General features: G+C 38.8%; 3 protein-coding genes across 14 annotated transcripts in view; all 3 read right to left on the bottom strand.

Moving 5' to 3' along the window:
- Window positions 1-2,273, bottom strand: part of LOC6041136 (zinc finger protein 425) — a 29,831-nt gene extending 27,558 nt beyond the window's left edge. The window contains exons 1-4 of the mRNA XM_001850384.2: window positions 1,981-2,273; window positions 1,347-1,923; window positions 381-1,290; window positions 69-326 (exon numbers count right to left, since the gene is read on the bottom strand). Of these exons, the coding sequence (XP_001850436.2) occupies window positions 69-326; window positions 381-1,290; window positions 1,347-1,923; window positions 1,981-2,154 (1,919 nt within the window). The 5' untranslated portion in view covers window positions 2,155-2,273. The remainder of the gene's footprint in view (window positions 1-68; window positions 327-380; window positions 1,291-1,346; window positions 1,924-1,980) is intronic.
- A 2,130-nt stretch (window positions 2,274-4,403) lies between these two features.
- On the bottom strand, window positions 4,404-5,159 carry LOC6041132 (small nuclear ribonucleoprotein-associated protein B'). Its single transcript, XM_038255382.1, has 4 exons — window positions 5,001-5,159; window positions 4,854-4,937; window positions 4,695-4,790; window positions 4,404-4,616 (listed from the first exon to the last, which is right to left on the bottom strand). The coding sequence occupies exons 1-4, from the start codon at window positions 5,097-5,099 to the stop codon at window positions 4,488-4,490; spliced, it is 408 nt and encodes a 135-aa protein (XP_038111310.1). The 5' UTR covers window positions 5,100-5,159; the 3' UTR covers window positions 4,404-4,487.
- Window positions 5,160-14,200: 9,041 nt separating this feature from the next.
- LOC6041134 (small conductance calcium-activated potassium channel protein) overlaps window positions 14,201-18,680 on the bottom strand; it is a 459,395-nt gene continuing 454,915 nt past the window's right edge. For 9 of the 12 annotated variants that reach the window (XM_038252489.1, XM_038252485.1, XM_038252482.1 and 6 more), the window contains 4 exons: window positions 16,461-16,530; window positions 16,298-16,399; window positions 16,069-16,241; window positions 14,201-15,777 (listed from right to left, as the gene is read on the bottom strand). In XM_038252489.1, the coding sequence (XP_038108417.1) occupies window positions 15,540-15,777; window positions 16,069-16,241; window positions 16,298-16,399; window positions 16,461-16,530 (583 nt within the window). In that variant the 3' untranslated portion in view covers window positions 14,201-15,539. The remainder of the gene's footprint in view (window positions 15,778-16,068; window positions 16,242-16,297; window positions 16,400-16,460; window positions 16,531-18,680) is intronic. The other 3 variants (XM_038252479.1, XM_038252480.1, XM_038252481.1) reach the window with 2 other exon arrangements.

Below are 18,680 nucleotides of genomic sequence, written 5' to 3'. Positions count from 1 at the left end.
AAGAAAAAAGACCGATTCCGTAGAGAACTGCTCAACTGAGAAGCAATTTCCCAAAGTTTCAAACTCACCTCAGATGCCCCTGCAGGATCCGTTCCGCTTTGAACATCTTCTGGCAGAATTCACACTGGAATGCGTTCTGCGCGGCGTGCGTCGACATGTGGTCCCGCCGGTGGCTCGACGTTCGGAACTTTTTATCGCAGCCCGGCACGGTACAAGCGAACGGCCGCTCGTCCGTGTGCGACCGGATGTGTATGGTGAGGTCGGACTTTTGGATGAAGGACTTGGGACACATCGAACAGACGTGGCGCCGATCGGCGTAGTGGTTCCTAAAATAAGAAGCTGGCATTAAGGGGTGCGTCGTTAACTTTTTGAGAGCTTACTTTGTGTGCACTTTGAGGGAGGCTTTGGAGTTGAATGATTTTGAGCAAATTTCGCATACGAGATCGGTTGGTTGTGTGGAGGTTGCTTTAGGTTTCTTTAATGTAGATTTGGGTGTACTTGGAGGTTGCGGTTCCTCGGATGACGATAGGTGTCGTTTTATGTGCTCCGTTAGACTTCCAAATGTGTAGCATGATGCCGGGCAGTCAAACGGACAATCGAAGGCGTTCCGATGGAAGTAAACGTGCTGCCGGATGAAGGTCGCGTCGGGGAATGGTTCGTTACAAATTCCGCAGTAATGGATTTGGCTGAAATCGTTCTTTTCCCAGATTTGGTCGACATCCTGCTGAGATTCCAGCTCCTGCTCGTGTATCGTGTAGTGATCCGTCGCTTCTTCAAACGTTTTGAACTGCATGTTGCAGGTACCGCAAGCAACCGAAATTTTGTTGATTTTATGGAATGACTTCATCTTCGGAAGGCAAATGTCGAACCCGTGGCTGTAAAATTTCTCGTGCTTGTCGACTTCTTCGGTTTCAATCAATTCATTCCTCATGGCATCGCACGGGCCGTCTTGAAAGTGATACTTTAGGGCAGCGCCGGAATTAAACACCGAAAAGCAGTTCATGCACCGGAAGTAATCCGTTTTCAGCAGAATATTTTCCAACGTTTGGTGGTGCACATTTAGATGCGCTTTGAAGGCGGCCTTGTCCTCCGTTGAGAACTGACAGTACTGACACTCGGAGATGGCTTTCGTCGCAGCAGGTGGTTCCTTTTCAGGCTGTTTTACTTTGGTCGTCGAATCAGAGTCGGGTTCTTCCAAAGCCTCGTAGCTCAAGTACTCGCTTGGATCTTCCGGTTCTTCGACAGATTCAACCTTGCCGACAGGCTTCAGGGGTTCCGCAGGAAGTTCTTCTGAAAATTGATTAAAAACGTAATTTTTAAATGTTTACTTTTGAAGCTTTTCTCACCATCCGTTTCAAAGTCCTGCACTTCGCTCTGTGCAGTGGCCTCCTCCAGCACTTGGTCCAACTGCTCCGAAGCCAACTGCTGCTGCTGTAGCTGCTCCGGTTCCGTTTCATCCATCATTTCCACCACGTCAAATTGCAGCACCTCCAGATCCAGCTCTTCGTCAACCTGGGTTCCGGAGTGCTTCAGCGGGGGCGACACCTGGATTGAGGCACTTCGAACCGTTGGCTTCGCAATGGGAATGGTCTGACAGGCCGACTCCAACGATTGTACGAAACAATCAGTTGCAGCATCATTGGTGACAGGTTTGGGAGCTTTCTGGAGGGTTAGAAAAGCCCGGTAACTTCCGGCATCGCCTTCATCGATCCGTATGCAGTCAGTTTGGGTTTCCGCCGCGATCATCGGTGGCCTCGTCACCGCCACCACCGTTGGCTTTTGCTCCGGCGGTTTCTCGCAGTTGAATATCTCATACAGCAAATCTTCCGATTTGCATACTTTGTCTTTGAACGAGTACAACTCCTTCAGCTTCGTTTTACAACTCACGCAAACATTCTTCGGAAGAACCTCGTTTTTCGTTGGCTGTAATAAGAACCATTATCAAGACCGACTTCACAACTCTCCAACGGATCAACTCACCTTAAAACCCATCGTAAGCTCGAGCACCTTCGGGAAGGGAACGATCCGGCCGTCGACGATTTCGTTGCAGAAAATCGGCTTCAGCTGGTCCGGCGGAAGTTCCGCTGCGAGGCAGGTGCGGCACATCTCGTTGGCGTTCACCTGCAACTCCAGCGCGGAGTCGGACTCCTTCATGTTGGGGGCGATTAATTACACAAACGAGCAGTTTTTACAAAATTACACAACGAAAATGTTACCGCGGATCAGATTCAAGAAACGGTGGCTGTGGTTTTTTTTTTTTTTTTCCTTTGCGGTGTCAGTTGACGTCTAAGACCGTTTGTGATCCATCTCGACTGGCTGTGGTTTTTTGGCTTTGTTGATGTTTACAAGATTGACTTAAATGACAGTTGAGTCAAATGAAACAGTAGAGGCCTAAAAATTGTGCTTTGTGGTGATGAAAAATACCTCTTCAAAACTTGTTGCATACATTCAGGGGATTTTTTTTTTCAAAAATAAGGCATGGAGAGGAGAATGAGCAAATTTGTATGGAAGCTGGTCCAAGGATGTAGGGACCAACTTTTTACGGAAAATCTCGCCGAGACTTGATAAAAAGTTTTCCGGACCACATTGCAGGAAACAAAAATGTGTTAAAGTTTATAATCTAATCTAATCAAACCCAAACAACACAATTCTGAATCAACAGGGGAGGAAGAAGCGTTTGGGACCCTCAGGGATGGGACCTTGCATTTCCACGAATGCCCTGGACACTATTTGCCGTGATTATAGCGCCACAACTTACTCACTGTTGAAGATATAAAAAAGGTTATTAATTCAACACAGTTTAAAAAATTATTAATGTCCCCCTCCTCCTCATCTCAAACCCAGACGCCACTACGACGTTTAGAATATTGCTGATCGTCTGATCCGGCACCTTCTTGTTCTTCCTGCGGCGGCTAAGGGTCTGCTTCGGATTCTCCGACTTCGCCAGTGCTCGGCAGCGCGAGTTCGCGGTTTTCGGTCTGTCGTTGAATGCCTGGAAGGTTCCGTTGCTCCGTGACACCTTCCGATCCAATCGTGCTGGCCGCCGCGCCATCATCATTTCTGGCGTCGGGATATAGGATTTTTTTTTTCCAAAATGCAAAGGTCGTGTTGACCCACAAGCCTCGCAATTCGCTAGAGGAAAATTTGCGGGCAACGGCAATCCTATGCATCGCACACTGACAGCCGTTCCAACAGCTCGCCGTATGCATTTGGCACTTTATTCCTTGCAGCTGTAAGTTCATCTTGAACTCTTCCGTGCCGCTATTACACAGTGGGCACTTGAAATAATAACCCGTCGTGAACGCGAGCAATGCGCCACAGCTCCGATGGAACCAGCCGTTCTTGCAACAGGGTGCCAACATGGATTCCATCCGGTTGAACGTTCCAAGCTTTTCTGTGCAGATGACACACTCGTCATCCTCATCATGGTGAATCGAATCATCAAGTTTGACGTGCTTCGGACACCAGTTACGGAACTTTCCGGCAAACTCATTCACACATTCGGCCTTCGTTCCGCAAACCGTGTGGTAGGTACGGCAGCATTTTTTGGCGTAGCTGAGCAAAGGCCTACTTCGATGGTAGAACCAAAAACACACATCCAAAAAGCCAGAACAAAACCGAAAGCCGAAAGAAGACAACGCGAAGCGAGCTTGTCGAGGAAATTTATTGCACTTGGGTGGGAGGAGGAAATAACAAACCCGAAACAAAAATGTGTTAACGTTTGCCTGAAAACTGTCTTAAAATCAGCAATTAATGAACGATATTGATCATCTTTGCAAGACTTTTTTTCATGTCCTGGCGAGATATATCGATCCTTGGACCAAATTCGCCCATTTCCAAAAAGGTGTCAACGTGGTTTCTGGATGTGTAGGCACAGATGAAAAATGCATGACCTTCACATGGTTTAGACTCAACGTTCACATAATTAACAGTTAATTAAATAGTTAACTGAGTAAACATGACAAAATCCTACTGAATTCTAAACTGGTAGTCTAAACCTGTATAATAACACATGGGTGAAGAGCCATAGCCTTTAAATTTGCACGTACGCAGAATGCCAAAAAGTGAACAAAGGAACACGAATCTATCAACGTAACATAGGTAGTTCAAGAATGCCGTCCAAGGATTTCAAATCAAAGTTTTCCCAAACAAAAATTAAATTCAGTTTTGATTCCGGTTCCGGAGATTTAGGTCTAAAACTGAGAATAATGTAGTAATAAATCGAAGAGAGAATGTACATATTTTTGGTTTGCCTAGAATTCAACGTTATGAATTTACAGGCCAGATAAAGGGTGTTGGAACAAAATTATTGTGAAGTCCGTGATAGAATAGAACATGTTCATTTTGTACTTACATTGATTTTGCTAAAGTAAAGCTAGTAGCATAAAATGAAACATTGATGATTGGATTGATTGCTGACTTTATTAGTAATAACAATGAAATATATATATATATATATATAAACCACATAGCTAAGTTACACTGTTTTAACCGCTACGGTTGGGAAATTTACCGCCACCACCGCGAGCCTCTCGTCTCATGCGGTATCCGTCCAGCATTGATTCACCAGCTTCGCCTTGACGAGTTTCTCTGGTGCGCCGGTAAATCGCCGTCATCTGCAATGAAGAAACATTTTTGCGTTTTGTTGGTTTCATCTGGTTTTGAGTAACGGAATTACTGCTCTAGGATCTGACCATCGACGGAGGTCTCTGCGGCATGCCCTCTGGCGGTGGGGGCATTCCTTCGGGCGGTCCCTGCGGCATTCCTGCCGGTGGAGCTTGTCTGACGACCTTTGGTTTGGAGAGAAGCAAGGATGAATTTGTTATCAAAAGATCAAATGAATTTAAACTTACTCGGTTCAACGCAAGCATTGGCGGCGATGGGAACCCAGATGGAGGACTCGGCATGCCAGGTGGGAACTGGGGTGATCTCCTAGCCTATAGTAACCAAACCATTAGTTGAAACTAATATTTTTTTCCAGTAAATTTTACACTACTCACCCTCAGGACATCTGCTCCGGGAGCAGCTCGAGTGGTTCCAACAAAAACCAGTGCCACTGCAAATAGTGCAAATACCGAACAACTTGTTAGCTTAGCCATTTTGGATTGATTGCCTTTACTACATCATGAAGCCCTTTTTATACAAAGTCTATTTCAAACAGATCAACGTCGGAGATTCTTCTAACGCGACTTGTTCTGGGTGTCATCAGGCATCTATCAGATTCAGATTAATTGCTCCTATACTTTATGCGCTCGTTTCAGACGGCCACAGATTCGTGTGAAAATGAAGTTAAGTAGTAGCGGAAATGTAAACTGTTGTCAGACTGCCATCCAAAGTCAACAGAGTTTATCTCGCAGAGGTGTTATTCTGCGACGGAGGATCATGCAACGTGGCAATTAGGGTTAATAAATCATTCACAAATTTATTTATGACTGGAATGATGCTGTCTAAATAGAGCATGTTCTTCACGAGGTCACATGCTGGAGAGTGTGTATGCATAATCAACATCTAATGTCGCAGTAAACTTAGTATTCCACACTTACCAAAACAGTCAGGATTTGCTTTTTAAGCGCATTTAGAGATTTATTTCAGTGTCATTGATAAAAGGTGACGTTTTAAACTAAAATTTAAACGTTGTTCATGAATGCCCCTCCCCACCCATCGTGCTTCAAGCCGAGCCACGTAGCCCAGTAGTAACGCCTTCGCGTCGTAAGCGGTAGATCGGGGTTCAAATCCCGGCTCGGACCAACACAACTGGTGATATTTTCCCTTCTGGAATCGATTGCTTAGTAAAGGGAAGGTAAGTATATCGTCACAAACTGGACCTTATCACGACACCTTAGGGAGGCGACCTATGGAATGTTATCACTATAGCCGATTCAAAGAAAAATGTCCGCACTTTGCTTAGAAATCAAGGGTTGGCTTGAGACATTTTTCTCTGTAATGACAATAACATTAAGTTGAGAATAGTTTTTTAGCCACTGAATCCGCTTTGTAAATGCCGGCCCCGATACTCTTCAAGGGTGCTCCCCTCAGGAACTGGGAAAGATGTACTTTTTATTTCCTTTTAGTTCACGAGGTGTTGTATTTTAACTATTAAAGTCTCAACTTCAAAATGCAACGTCTCGTGTAATAGGGTACGTTATCCATTAGTGGACCCCTTACCTATAGTAGACCCTCTCATGGTATTTTGATGAAAAATTCAATAAAATCACAATTAAAATCGTGACTTGTAGTCTTTTATTTGGCATGTTCAGCACCATTTAAAACAATGTTGACTGACATTGATGTGTCACTATGATCACTAGCATTTTCACAACAAAACAGCATTTCTATGACTGAATTAACTATCCAATCATTTTTTCACTTCAGTAAGTCGAAATAATGTATCTTTAAGGAACTTCATTAAAATAAAACGAAAAACTGCCAAATTTCGAGCAAGATTAAGGGGGTCCAATATACACCCAAAATTCAGAGTCGAGATAATCGTTCTCTCAAAATTTATTGAGGGCTCAGTGCCAAAATCGATAGAATAATGGTACCAACTCACACCATCATAACAAATGAGTTCATTCGTTAGTTGAATCAATAAATCTCCAACAAGTGTCATACATCGACTTCTGACTTCTCCTTGGTCACCAAGCTGTGGTGGCCGAGGCAGCTAAAGTAATGGATTGGTTTGTCGAAGGTCTCTGGTTCGATTCCCGTTGTCGACACTTTTGGTTTTTTGTTTGACGGATGAACTTTTTTTGCAAATGAACCTCGAGAGAATAGTTGTATCGCCCATCTCGAGCTGTGTTCTCTGCGTCCGTGAATGGTACCACTATTCTCTCGACTCGAGACCATCATTCTCTCAGACTAGCGCTGCCAGTTTTGGGTGTAGGACAACGAAAATCCTAACTTTTCCAAAAGTGGACCCAAAACATACAAAAATGAAGAAAACTGTGTATTTAAGCAAAAGTGTTCTTAAACATACAATAAATGCTTGATGTAATCAACCTAATTGCAAGTATTTAAATCATGAGTTTAAATTTTTTTTTCGTCTCTTTGTATTCAAAGTAATGCATTCTGCTAAAACGCTCAACCAAACCACAATGAGTTTAAATATAGCTGTTTTCATGTCAAAAGTACCAAAGTTGCTGAAACTGTAAGAATTTATAATTGATGAAAACTTAAGTTAATTGTATTTAACTGAAGCATCATAATTGAAGTTAGAAACAATATTTTATAATACATTCAAACCCCGATGGTTTGACACAAACTGTTGTCAAACGAACGTGGTCACTTTTTAGTTTGACACCCCTTTTACACGGAGTTTATACAAACTTCCAACGGTTTGTTTTGATAGTGGGCGTGAGCGCCGTGTAAAAAGAGACAGTTCGAAAAATCATTTTCTTTGAAAATAAATATAGGTGGTTTTATCAGCAACTGTAAACAAATCTATTGTTTTGGTCAACTATTCAACTTTTTACGGAAAAATTTGCATCAAAATTAGTTAGATTTTTGACACATTTTCTCTAATATTTTTCGGAAATAAATGAGTTTAAAAGTCTGTAAAGTTTTTATGTTGTTTTAAGCCATATCTATTAACAAAATTGATTTGTTTACAGTGAAAAGTTAGCAAATGCCCACTTGCATTCTTATATCTATTATTAGACCCACAACATGCATCAAAACTTCAAATATCGATTAAATTTGATATAAAAACAACAGTTTTCCTATAGTGAACCAGGTCCACAATCGGATTATGGATCCGGGTCCACTATAGGAAAAGGGGGTCCATAACTGGCAAGAAACATTTTTTTTCAAACTTTCTCGTTGGGAGCTGATGGGAATCGAACCCAGAACTACTCGCTTACAAAGTGAACACCGTAACCAGTCAGCCACGGCCGCAACCCTTACATAAAAAAATAAAATGAGCTGAATGTGAATAATAAGCAACAAATTATCAAAAAGGTGCACAAAATTCTGTTATTATAAAAATTACGTGTATATCGATTCCTTAGATTAAAGCACACCTACGAGCAACATATTTTTCAAGAATAAAAATTCCAATATTATGATAATTCTTGTTTCTGATTGTTGTAAAGTATAGCTCTGGGTCAAGTTTCAAAAAGTTACCAGATTTAAATTCATTCACACATGTTAAAAATTTGGTTCCGGGTTTATCCATGCAAGTCTATAAATTCAGTAAATTTTTCAAGATTATGAAGTTTCTTACTTCTGATAACTGTGCAAATCTCTTTCTTTTTCAACATATAAAAAAAGAAAAATCAATCAGGTATGTTGTGGTCTCTATTGCAAGTTTCTGCTCGAACCTAGGAGTCCGAGGGCATGACTGGGGAGAGGAACCAAACCTCTGGTTAGATCTCATTCAAATGGTTTAGCGCTAACTTCTGGGTTCAGTACACCCATCGGAACAAGCCCCTGAATGTCGGCAAAAAAGTAATTTTTGTACACTCTAAAATGATCACATTCAAAATCTTACCTGACATGTTTTTTTTGTTGTTTTGTTGTTTTGAGAACTTTCTTTCGACGGCAATAAAACGAGCCTCAATGATTTATTTTATATTTTTTATTTAAAACTATATAACAGTATATACAATAGGCATTTATGCTATATCCTTACTATGCATATGTAAAGTAAAAGGAAAACATATAAAAATCAACCTAAACTTTGACTAATAAGTACGGTAGAGGGTTGTTTTTATGTGTTATTTATCTTCCTTTCGTGAGACAGATAAATCGTTTGGTTTGTTTTTTTTCTTTCTTTCAGTGTTGCCAGCGAAGAAGTATATTTACAGGTTGGCTACGTGTGGAACGACTGTTTATCGCGTGGTGCCCTACATTGATCTGCCTTTATTTCTGCTTAATCTGTCTTTATCCGTTTTTCTGCTTCTTCTGTTTGCTATTATTTTTCTGACGACTATTCGATTTCGTGTGCTGTCGTTGACCGAACAATGTTGTTTTCGTCTTCTTTGTTGAACTATTTTCGTCTAATCTTATGTAACAAAATTACACTAACTGAGAGCGATTGCACTTGAAAGAAAGGGGCGGGGTCGAACTTAAGGTTTTTGTTTGCTTCTCTAGGCGCCTCGCCGATATAAAATATTGTTGATTCTATCATCATTCCATAACATTCGTAAGAAATTGGTCATTTGCTTGTAGGTTTTGTTTTATCTTTTCTGTGTAAACGCGTTCGTTACATTTTTGGGTGTGTGTTTGTGTAGCTTTTGTTTGTTGTTTTATGTTACTTTTCTCGATTATGTACTTTACTTTTTTTGTTATTTGAAGGATTTTTTTACATTTATGGATCGAACTGTTATTAAGAGTTATGATTCGTTAATATTCAGAGGTTTTTGTTTGTAAGTTATTATCTAAATAAATGGAATAGATGTTTAGGGGAAAAGGTCTTTGGATTCTTCTTAAATACCTAGTTGGAGGTTTTTATAAAACGGCTAAATGAAGTCTCCGTGTCCAAATACTTCGTGAATAGTTACTTCCATGGTTGGCTTTAGAATCGTTTTGTGGGTGTTTAATCAGTTATCAAAAGTTTAAACAAGTTTTCAACACGATTAATTTTGTATAACAAATTTTCCGAACTGATGTATGCTAGCCATCTTTTTCTACTTGCTTTGTTTAGATGCAACGATTAGGTTTGTTTTTGTCACTTTTGGTTGTTTAAAAATATCAGCCATATTAGAAATGTTGTTATTCAATATCCAATGCAACTTGTTTTCCATTTATAAATAAGTTAAAATTTTGTATATGTGTTCATTAAAATTTGAGAAATGTCAACATACTGGCGAAAGTTTAACTTTCTTGTCAATATATCAATCAGAATAGTGTTTTTTGTTTAATATCTTAACTCGCTAGTTCAAGGTATAAGGCTACTTTTATCGAATTTGTTAAATTTTGATAGAACCGAATAAAACGTAAATGGTTGGGACGATTTTCTTTTACGAATTTACTAAAAGCTGAAAATCAAACAAATAACCATCATCCGTAGATGTTCCTTCACAGTCGGTTTCTGCTCTGCACGCACTTTACGCAGATTAGGGTTGGGATTTCGGGTCTTCTTAAGCCTTAAGTTTTCGATGAATGTGAGTCAGGTCAGGTCGTGAACTGCATGTGACGAGGTCCTTAGTTATCGATCGAGTTGTAACATTTAAATTTCTTTTCCCTCTGAAACCATAACTGAAGCAAGTGAAGTTCGACTGCCCTTCGAATATATAAATGCTTGCGTTTTTACCTTCTTTTATATTTGAGTGTGAGTGTTTGTTTTGTATAGTTTTCAGAGTAACAGTTTTCATTTGGCATTTTAAACATTCATCCATCGTTCTGAATTTGAGTGCATGTGCACGCTTTTTGTAGAACTTACTTAGTTGTAGCTCGAGAGTACGAAAAAAAAAAAAACAGTTCGGTTTTATTCTTCCAGTGACTTGTTCGAAGGCCATTCACAGGTGACACGTTGGGAAAGTTTACCACCACTCGTTGGTAGAAGGTAGAATATGTCCTGCTTACGCGCTTTTTTTCTTCTTCTTTTGTGCATTATTATGTTGTTTGATCTTAAAAATCGCCTTATGTACTTTCCTATGACTATCTTTAAACTTAAACTAATCAATATCTCATCTTTTATTTCAGGAACGACCTAGTTTTTCTTTTCTCGTGTGCGATAGCCGATGGAGGGACAGTTGATAGATGGTTAAGTAAATAAAGTTGCAAGTTAAAAAATGAGAATAAACGATAGAAGAAAAGTCGGGGAAAATCCAAGAATCGCGCGTAAAGTGCGCGAACTGCGATGGTAACCACACTGCAAAATTCCGCATATTAACATTGTAATTTTACCTGTTGTTAATCATTTTCTGAATTGGTATTTAAAACTGAAGATCTGGCAACCCTGTCAAAAGTTAGTAGCACTTAAATGAAATTGACAGAGATGTTCAAAAAAGATAAAAATAACTTTCAATAACCGCCTTTCGGCATCGTCGCATAATTGCTTGGAAGATGTAACTTTGATCTAAAATAAACTCAGTCAACTGCCCGCACCACTACAGCACACGAGATTAGTTTCCTCAGTTACGTTATTTAAAGCAATTTTACCAAGATTTTTCTTCTTCCTTTTCGTTATATTTATAGAAATCATGATTGCTGAAATTTTTTACACGATGATGCCTTCCGCTTCCGCTCCCATATTATGCACTTCTGTAGTGGCTTGTTGTGACAAAAAAAGATTCGGAAACCTTTAATTATTCTCTTTGCTGTACAATTTTTGCATATCTCTGTTTAGGGACAACGAAAATTAGTGGTTGTGCTTTTGTGGTTTGGATCTTGGATTACAACTAAAAACTAAACGTTCTACTTTCGAGTTACACATGTCACTTTAGAAGCAACTGGAGATGTGTAGAAAATCTGATGTATAACTATCTGCTTTCTATTTTGGTAACTATTATAGACTACTTTTGGTTGACCACTATTCTACTATTCTATTTATGTTGTTTTTTTTCCCTTCCCTTTCTCATATTTATCGTGGAAAATGTTAACCTTAAGTTGTATGTTTCTTTTAGTATCTAAAACTCTGAAAACTACTGTTCTTCTGTTCTTGCTAGGAGAGTGTAACATTTCAGCAACTGAAATCTGTTTTGGTCCGCGCCTATTTATGTGCGGATTTAGCTTCGAATTTGACCCCCCGGTGGGAAACGCCTGGGGGGACTGCTCTCTAGGCCTACTCAGCATGCACAGCCTGCTATGGGTAAGTTTTTGGTTTGCTTGTTTGAATGGAGGAGCTATGGATTCTGTGGATTTTTTTTGTAGAAAAAAGCTTTTCGAAGATTATTTTTTTTTAGGGAATCAGAATTTGACATCTGCGGTAACGTTGAAGATTTTGGTTTTTTTTTCAGGGAAAAAGGTTTTATTCAGGTGGGTTTTCGAATTGTAATATTATTCGTTTAGTGCGAAAAAAGGAAAGGTAGACTGTTCTTCATGATTATCACAAGGCACTTAAATCAGAGAATTTATTTAGATGTGTGTGATGGTGGTACTTTTTAACGATTTTGGAAACCAGCATTAGGTGAAGTTTTAACAATTTCGTTGAAGACGAGTTACTTTTCTGCAGTTTTCGTTTAGAATCACACTACAGTAAGTGGAGCTGACTTGATCGGCTGAAAGCGTTTCCTCTAACCATTTACTTCTAGATTCTGTACGCGTGTTGAAATATGTTTTATGAAATTTTAATTATACTACTAAATATCACATCACATGTGGTGTATTTTACGGACTAAACTATCTTCTTGTTCTCTAATCGATTTCGTTCGAACTCTATGAAAACTATTCGAAGTTTGATTTAATTTTTCTTCTTTCGACAACTGTGTTGCTCAAGTTGCACCAACCTTTAGAACGTTTGTCGCGAATAAGTTTGAGTGAGGGTTTGAGTTTCGGATTTCCTGTCTGTAGAAGTAATACATCTGTTTGAAGTAAGATTGATTTGAGTTGAAAATTCCTTTGCAAGAAAGCTCACTTTCGATTGAGTTGTTACACTCACCCTGATCCATCTACCTTTTTTTGCTGAACTGTTTTTGTTTGTTTATTTTTTTGTGAGTGTTACTTGCTAGTATGTCTTTTGTAAACTTTTTAAAAGTTTTTTATAATCTTTTTTTAAATAAAAAATGTGAATTATGCTACTTAAAAACTTGCTACCATTATTTGAACCTATTGAAGTAAGAGTATTTACTTTGCTTTTTCTTTTATTTTGTTTCGAAGAATGCAATTACCTAACCGCTCAATTATAAGAATTTAAATTCGTCGGTACTAAACTATTGGCTAAGAAATTGAAATCAATTTGCTAGGATTATATGGTTTTGCTGGCTGTCGTTACTCTGTTGCTTCGTGTGGGCTATTCCATACCAGATTTTGAATGATAAAATTTTCGTGATTTTTTGTCAGGCTGAAGTTGATTGAATATGTTTTAATAATTTATTACATGATTAAAATAAGAAATAACGCCAAGATCAAGGTGAGGAGCAGTTTATTTGGTCAATATTGTTTTGAATTTTGATGATTTTTGAAATGGAAACTTTAAAAGGTCCTATTCAACAAAATATCTCATGCACGGAGCCAAAAAATATACATAAAGTCTCTCCACTTTTACACTTAAAAAAATTATGACTTATTTAACAGTTTCCGGAAATTAAAACATCGATTACGTTCAACTTAAGAGTAAACTCTTCTTTCAGCACAATGACATCTTTAATTTTTAAAAGGTTAAAATGAACGAAAATAATTATTGTTATGCATGTTTCTATTGAAAGTTGACAAAAGAACACGAAAATGATGAAATTATCATAAGAAATGGGATCCAAGGGGGCCCCCAAGCAGAAATGTACAACCAGAACTTTCCACCCAAATCAGATTTCAGATCCTCAGCTGCTTTACTATTTAAAACAGGTTATGTGTTTTAATTTGTAAATGTTTTTTTTTTATTTTTCTTTCTATGCGAATTTAAACAAAATAATATCTTATAAAAGTGAACGAATATGAACTACCCTAGGTCATCTAAGACCACCCTAGCTGCCATACAAACCAGGTTCGACCACGTTTGTCCACAAACCAATTTTACCTGAATTTGAGCTCACTAAGAGCAGTTTTGATACTGATTAATGCAATATTCATGTAAATTTTCTCATAGAGCATGGTACAAAATCTCATAAAATGACCATTTTTAAATCGCTGTAACTTGGGTTTAAGAAATACCCTTTTGAGATGTTATATTCATATTAAAGAAGAAGTTTTAAGCTTTCAGATGCACCGTAGAGCGTATTTTTTTGTGTCCCCCTCGAAAAGATACAAACATTTGAAAAAAGCCTATTAAAAATTTTAAAAACTCTGTAACTTTTTACCAAAATGACCTAGCGACTTTGTTGGCATGTCAAAAGACGCGTATTTCTATGCTCTAAATATGTCTCGAAGACACCAAAATTGCCAAAAATAATACAAAAAAGATACGCAATAAAAACACTTTTTTGATGGGCCACCCTACTACTTTTCATATAAAATGCTGTAGAATGATCAGATTGAGAGATAGAGATTTGGTGTCTTCGACAAAGTTGTTTGAAATGGCTAGTACTACAATACTGCCGAAGAAAGTATACCTCTATCTCATCTAGAAGGGAAGATAGTTTTTGAAAATATTAGAAATATTTGGACCACCCTAATATCGTTTTGACCAAAAGATGTAGAATTTCATTTTTAACAAATGCTTCTCAGACACCGAAGCTCAAAAATGCATCTCTGAAGCGGAAATAAATTATTCCTGCTAAATTTGCGTTTCCGACCACTGTGAAGTAGTTGCTTATTTGGAGATATGAAATCGATGTACAAACTTTCAACCAAATCGAAACAAACAAAAAAAATAAATGTTTTCAAAAGATTAAAAAATTGCTCTTCTTTATTATTAACATGTTCACAAATGTTTAATGACATCCAAAAGGAAATTTTCAAAACATAGATTTAAAAATCTGTATAATGAAAAAATTGCCTACCAAGGATTTTTGAGCATTCAATGAGAAAAAAGATCAATGTAATTACAAAAGCCGACTCGGCCCTAACCAGGTCCCAGTACTGAAAAGGACCTAATAAAAATAATTTTATGAAAAAAGCTTCTGAGTAAAATTCTAATCAGTCACACTTATACGAATCGCAAAATAAACAGCTTTTATAGGATTTTTGTATCTGATAAGGAAATTTGCTGTTAAAAAAGATTTTTTTAATAAAACGATTTCAACCTGATAAAATCACCAAATTTCGCCATCAATTAAGAAGCATGGAATCGCCCACGTGCGCGTCTGTTTTCTTACAGTCTGGAGTTGGTTGGATCTTTCGCTGGCGGATCTTGTAGCACCCGCGCACGCATCGCCTAATCACCGCTTCGACTTTAATTACTCACTAATCACTAAGTAGTCTTTTATCAACTTATTCGTTTCTACCCCATTCCCGTCAACCTCTCTCTCTCACACTCGCATGCCCCAACGAGACACTTCCGCTCATCATTCGTGTTATTTTTTGTGGTGTTATCATCACCCACAATCTCGCTCGTTCGTCATACGTTCCTGACACACATGTAACTCTTTGTAACATTCGTTCGCGCTCTCTCTCCCTAGTTAGTACATAGCTATAATTAGCGTTATCGTAATTCCGTACCGCACAGATCGATGCACTTTTGGTTTCCCCGGTTCTCGTGGCCGCACAGTTTTTAAAGATGGGGTGTGAGGGTAGTGGAATTGGGGATGTTCCCTAGTTTGGTGGAGGGAGGTGGGCTTTTGATGGGGGGTGGAGGACTAACAGGGGACCGCCGACAGAAGCTAGAACCGCGTTGCTCGTTCCCGCTGTTTAGTAAACTTGCTACTGCTAGACGTGGTCGTGGTCGTGTTGGTCGGCGTGGGACTAGAGTTGGAGTTGGAGGAGTTGCAGTTCTGATAGTGGGTGTTGTTGTTGGTGGAGAATGAGATTAGGGAAAGCGAGTTGTTTGGGCTACCGGGCTCGATTCAGCTAGATGTCCTGTGCGTGGCCATCGTTGTGTCCCCGGTCGCCGACGACTGGTTGCTGAGGAACTGGTTCGTCAGCGAGTTGGACATCGAGATGGACGATGCGGTCGTCACCGGGGCGGGAATGAGCGTTTCCGGAACCAAGTGAGGCGTTCTACTGGAGATTGGTGGGAGGATGGGACTTGCGGGCCAGGGATAGGCCGGTGTCGACGACGATGGGACACTCCTAAAAGAAAAACTGGTTTACGAAAGATGATGAGAACTAAACACCGAACATCGACTCGGAAGCAGGCGGGTTTATTCTATATGATAAGGGTAACACGTACACGTGTGTGGTGACTGATTACTAGTTTGATTACAAGCCTGGGTTGAGAGCTCGAGGGTCGGGGACTTTGGGGACTTTGATCTTTTGTGTGTTTTTCATGTGGTCAGTAGTAGTTAGTAGTAGTTAGTAGTAGTAGCTGTTGTATTTTTATGCGCAGGCAGCTTCTACGAGAATAGGAAATTATTGCGGCATGCTTCACGGTACCTGGAGTGCGGTAACATCATCGGGGAACCGAGCGGAGGCGCCGGCGTTGGCAGACCGGACGACGACCCGGTTACGGCCGCGTCCGGGTGCAAAAAGTTCCTCCGCTGGTCCATGCGCTCCTGGTGTTGCGTCAGGCAGCGCGTCAGCATGTCAGGAAGATTTTCGATTTGTGTCTAAAACAAAACAGACACCTTCAAACTAGATCACCCTAATAAAGAGCCCAACCAACCTGAATAGATTGCAACTTGTCCTCGAGGCTGGTGATGCGTTCCTCCAGGGTGTCCTGCCGGGTTGACATGTCCGACACTATCTCATATACCGTGTTTTGGGTCTGCAAGAAGATCGGTTAGTTAGTAATGTAGATTTTAGTTAAAAAGATCTGCCGAACGCACTTTTGCCATATCCGTTATGGTGTTGGCGTTGTCCATCAGTTTTCGTTGGTCCATTTTTACCTTTCGTAGCCTGAAACGAGTAGAAGTGGATTGTGGTTTATAAACGTGTTGAAGTTATAAGAGCTGGAACTAGCTTCATAATAAATTCTACAATAATTCTAAATATTTGTGTTTAATTTAGGTAAATTATTTTAGTTTCAAACTTCACGCTTACAATTCCTAATTTAAATATATTTTGGAGCTGAATCTCTTGTACTGCCCACCATTGAAAAAACGGCTAATATCCACTTTTGGCAAAAACAAGATATGAGCACCAGGTGGTAGAGGATGTTCCAACGCATCTTCTAGAACTTGAATTTCACTGAAATAGTGTTGAGACTTGGCTGACGATGCGAAAAACCAAACGGCTAATATTCCACTCTTATGGGAAATTGCCTTGACGGAGATTTTGTGATAAACATTAAAACGCGTTTTTCTCGGAATACTTGATTTGGCATAATAGCCGAATTTTGAATTATAGGCAGTGTAGGAACACATATTTTTGTCTTGTAGACACAAAAGTAGGCCGTTGCAAATATTTTTCAAAGTTTATGTCACCCCCCTCTCTCTTCAAAATATGTACGAAAAATCAGGGGGCAATTTTTTTTAATACTTCAACATTTTAATGAAAATAGAACAATCTAAAATGCATTTTTCTGCATTGATAATCACATTTAGCATGTTTGGGCTGGATTAAAAATATTTTGAATTTTTATGAAATTCGCAAAAAATACAATTTTCGTCAATACTTAGATATTTTGGAAACTAATCATTGCAAAACAACTGTACAGGTGTATAATGCATTTTAAAACACCTCCTCGACTTTGGTCAGAGGCGAGGGACATACACTTAAAAAAATATTTGCAACGGCCTTAAGGCTTAAATTGTTTATTTTAGTTGGTATTAAGTTAACTCTATTGAAATTGAAATTATACTCTACAAATAACTTTTGAAAGTATGGGTCTCCTACGAAAGGCCGAATCCCAAAAGGCAAAAAATCAAAAGGCCGAATTACTCGAAATTCTCAGAATTCTCATAAGGCCGAAGCCCAAAAGGCCGAATGCTCAAAAGGCCGAATCTCATAAGGCAAACCGCGCGGTTTGCCATTATTATTTTTACAAGCCATAGTTATGTAACAAAAAATGGTTTCGAAATAAAGAAGGCATATCTTTCTAGAATTGCTGCAAACTAAATTTTTAAAGTATCTATTTATCTGCTTTTTGCGGCAAATAAATAGAAACTTTAAAAATTTGGTTTGTAATTTATTGCAATAACTTGAATTCATTTATGTACTTGGTGAAGAATGGTCAAATTTCGGTTATCGTCACCATAATTCAATAAACAACAAGATTGAAACACTTTTGAAATGCTTTAATTTGTTCTACTCTACTCACTTGTATGCATGGTATCAATATGATCGGTAAAGATAAACATAATTAGGGCGTGCGATTTTTCCGGGTTTTGAATTTCATGGGAAAAGGGAAAAATATTTTTTGAATCCCGGAAATTCCCGGGATCGCGGAAAGCAGTCGCAAAATCTTTGTTTTCATTATATTTGTTACGTTTTTCTAGCTTTAAGCATAGAATTAGGTCAAATCTATTAATTGGTGATAAGCTTTCTTTAAATAGTTTAAAACACATTTTAAAAAAATGTGGTTTGGAATTTAAATGAACCAAAATTTTAATATATTTCTTTTATTTATTTATTTATTTATTTATTTATATAACATGGTTACATAGGCTTAAACAATTTCATTGAAACTGTCCAAAACAACAAGAAATAAAATTATACCAGACAATGTAACACCTTGGATAAGTTTAGAATTTTATGTTTTATATTTAAAACATATTAAAAATATATTAAAAATTAGTTTTAAGTCACTAACACCAACTGGGGAAAATCCGGACTACAGTCTTTGGACTTGGTAGGCAAACTTTGGACTTTGGACTTGGTAGGCAAAATGCTAACCACTAGGCCATTGCGGCTTGGTGAGCTATGATTGGAATTAGGAATACTGTTACTATCAACAACAATATACGCGCTGGGTTTTTGCCCATTTGACAAGGGTTCGGAAGTTCTAAATAACGTTAAAATCCGATTGATGCAAACGTTCTTCTGGGCGGGGCTTGTTGATGAAAGCTGAGATACCTCGCGCTCGGCTAGCCAGCGTAGAAATGGGT

The sequence above is a fragment of the Culex quinquefasciatus genome, chromosome 2 (assembly GCF_015732765.1).
Source record: "Culex quinquefasciatus strain JHB chromosome 2, VPISU_Cqui_1.0_pri_paternal, whole genome shotgun sequence".
Classification (NCBI taxonomy): Eukaryota; Metazoa; Arthropoda; class Insecta; order Diptera; family Culicidae; genus Culex; species Culex quinquefasciatus.
The sequence above is the reverse complement of the archived record's forward strand: the minus strand, read 5'-3'. Positions and strand labels throughout refer to the sequence as shown.

What these genes read in the sequence shown, in the direction of transcription:
- LOC6041132 (XM_038255382.1), bottom strand. Translation starts at nt 5,099, where the DNA reads ATGGCTAAGCTAACAAGTTGTTCGGTATTTGCACTATTTGCAGTGGCA. An exon ending in CCGGAGCAGATGTCCTGAGG is followed by an intron (nt 4,938 to 5,000) that starts GTGAGTAGTGTA and finishes TGGTTACTATAG; the next exon opens with GCTAGGAGATCACCCCAGTT. An exon ending in CGCAGAGACCTCCGTCGATG is followed by an intron (nt 4,617 to 4,694) that starts GTCAGATCCTAG and finishes TCTTCATTGCAG; the next exon opens with ATGACGGCGATTTACCGGCG.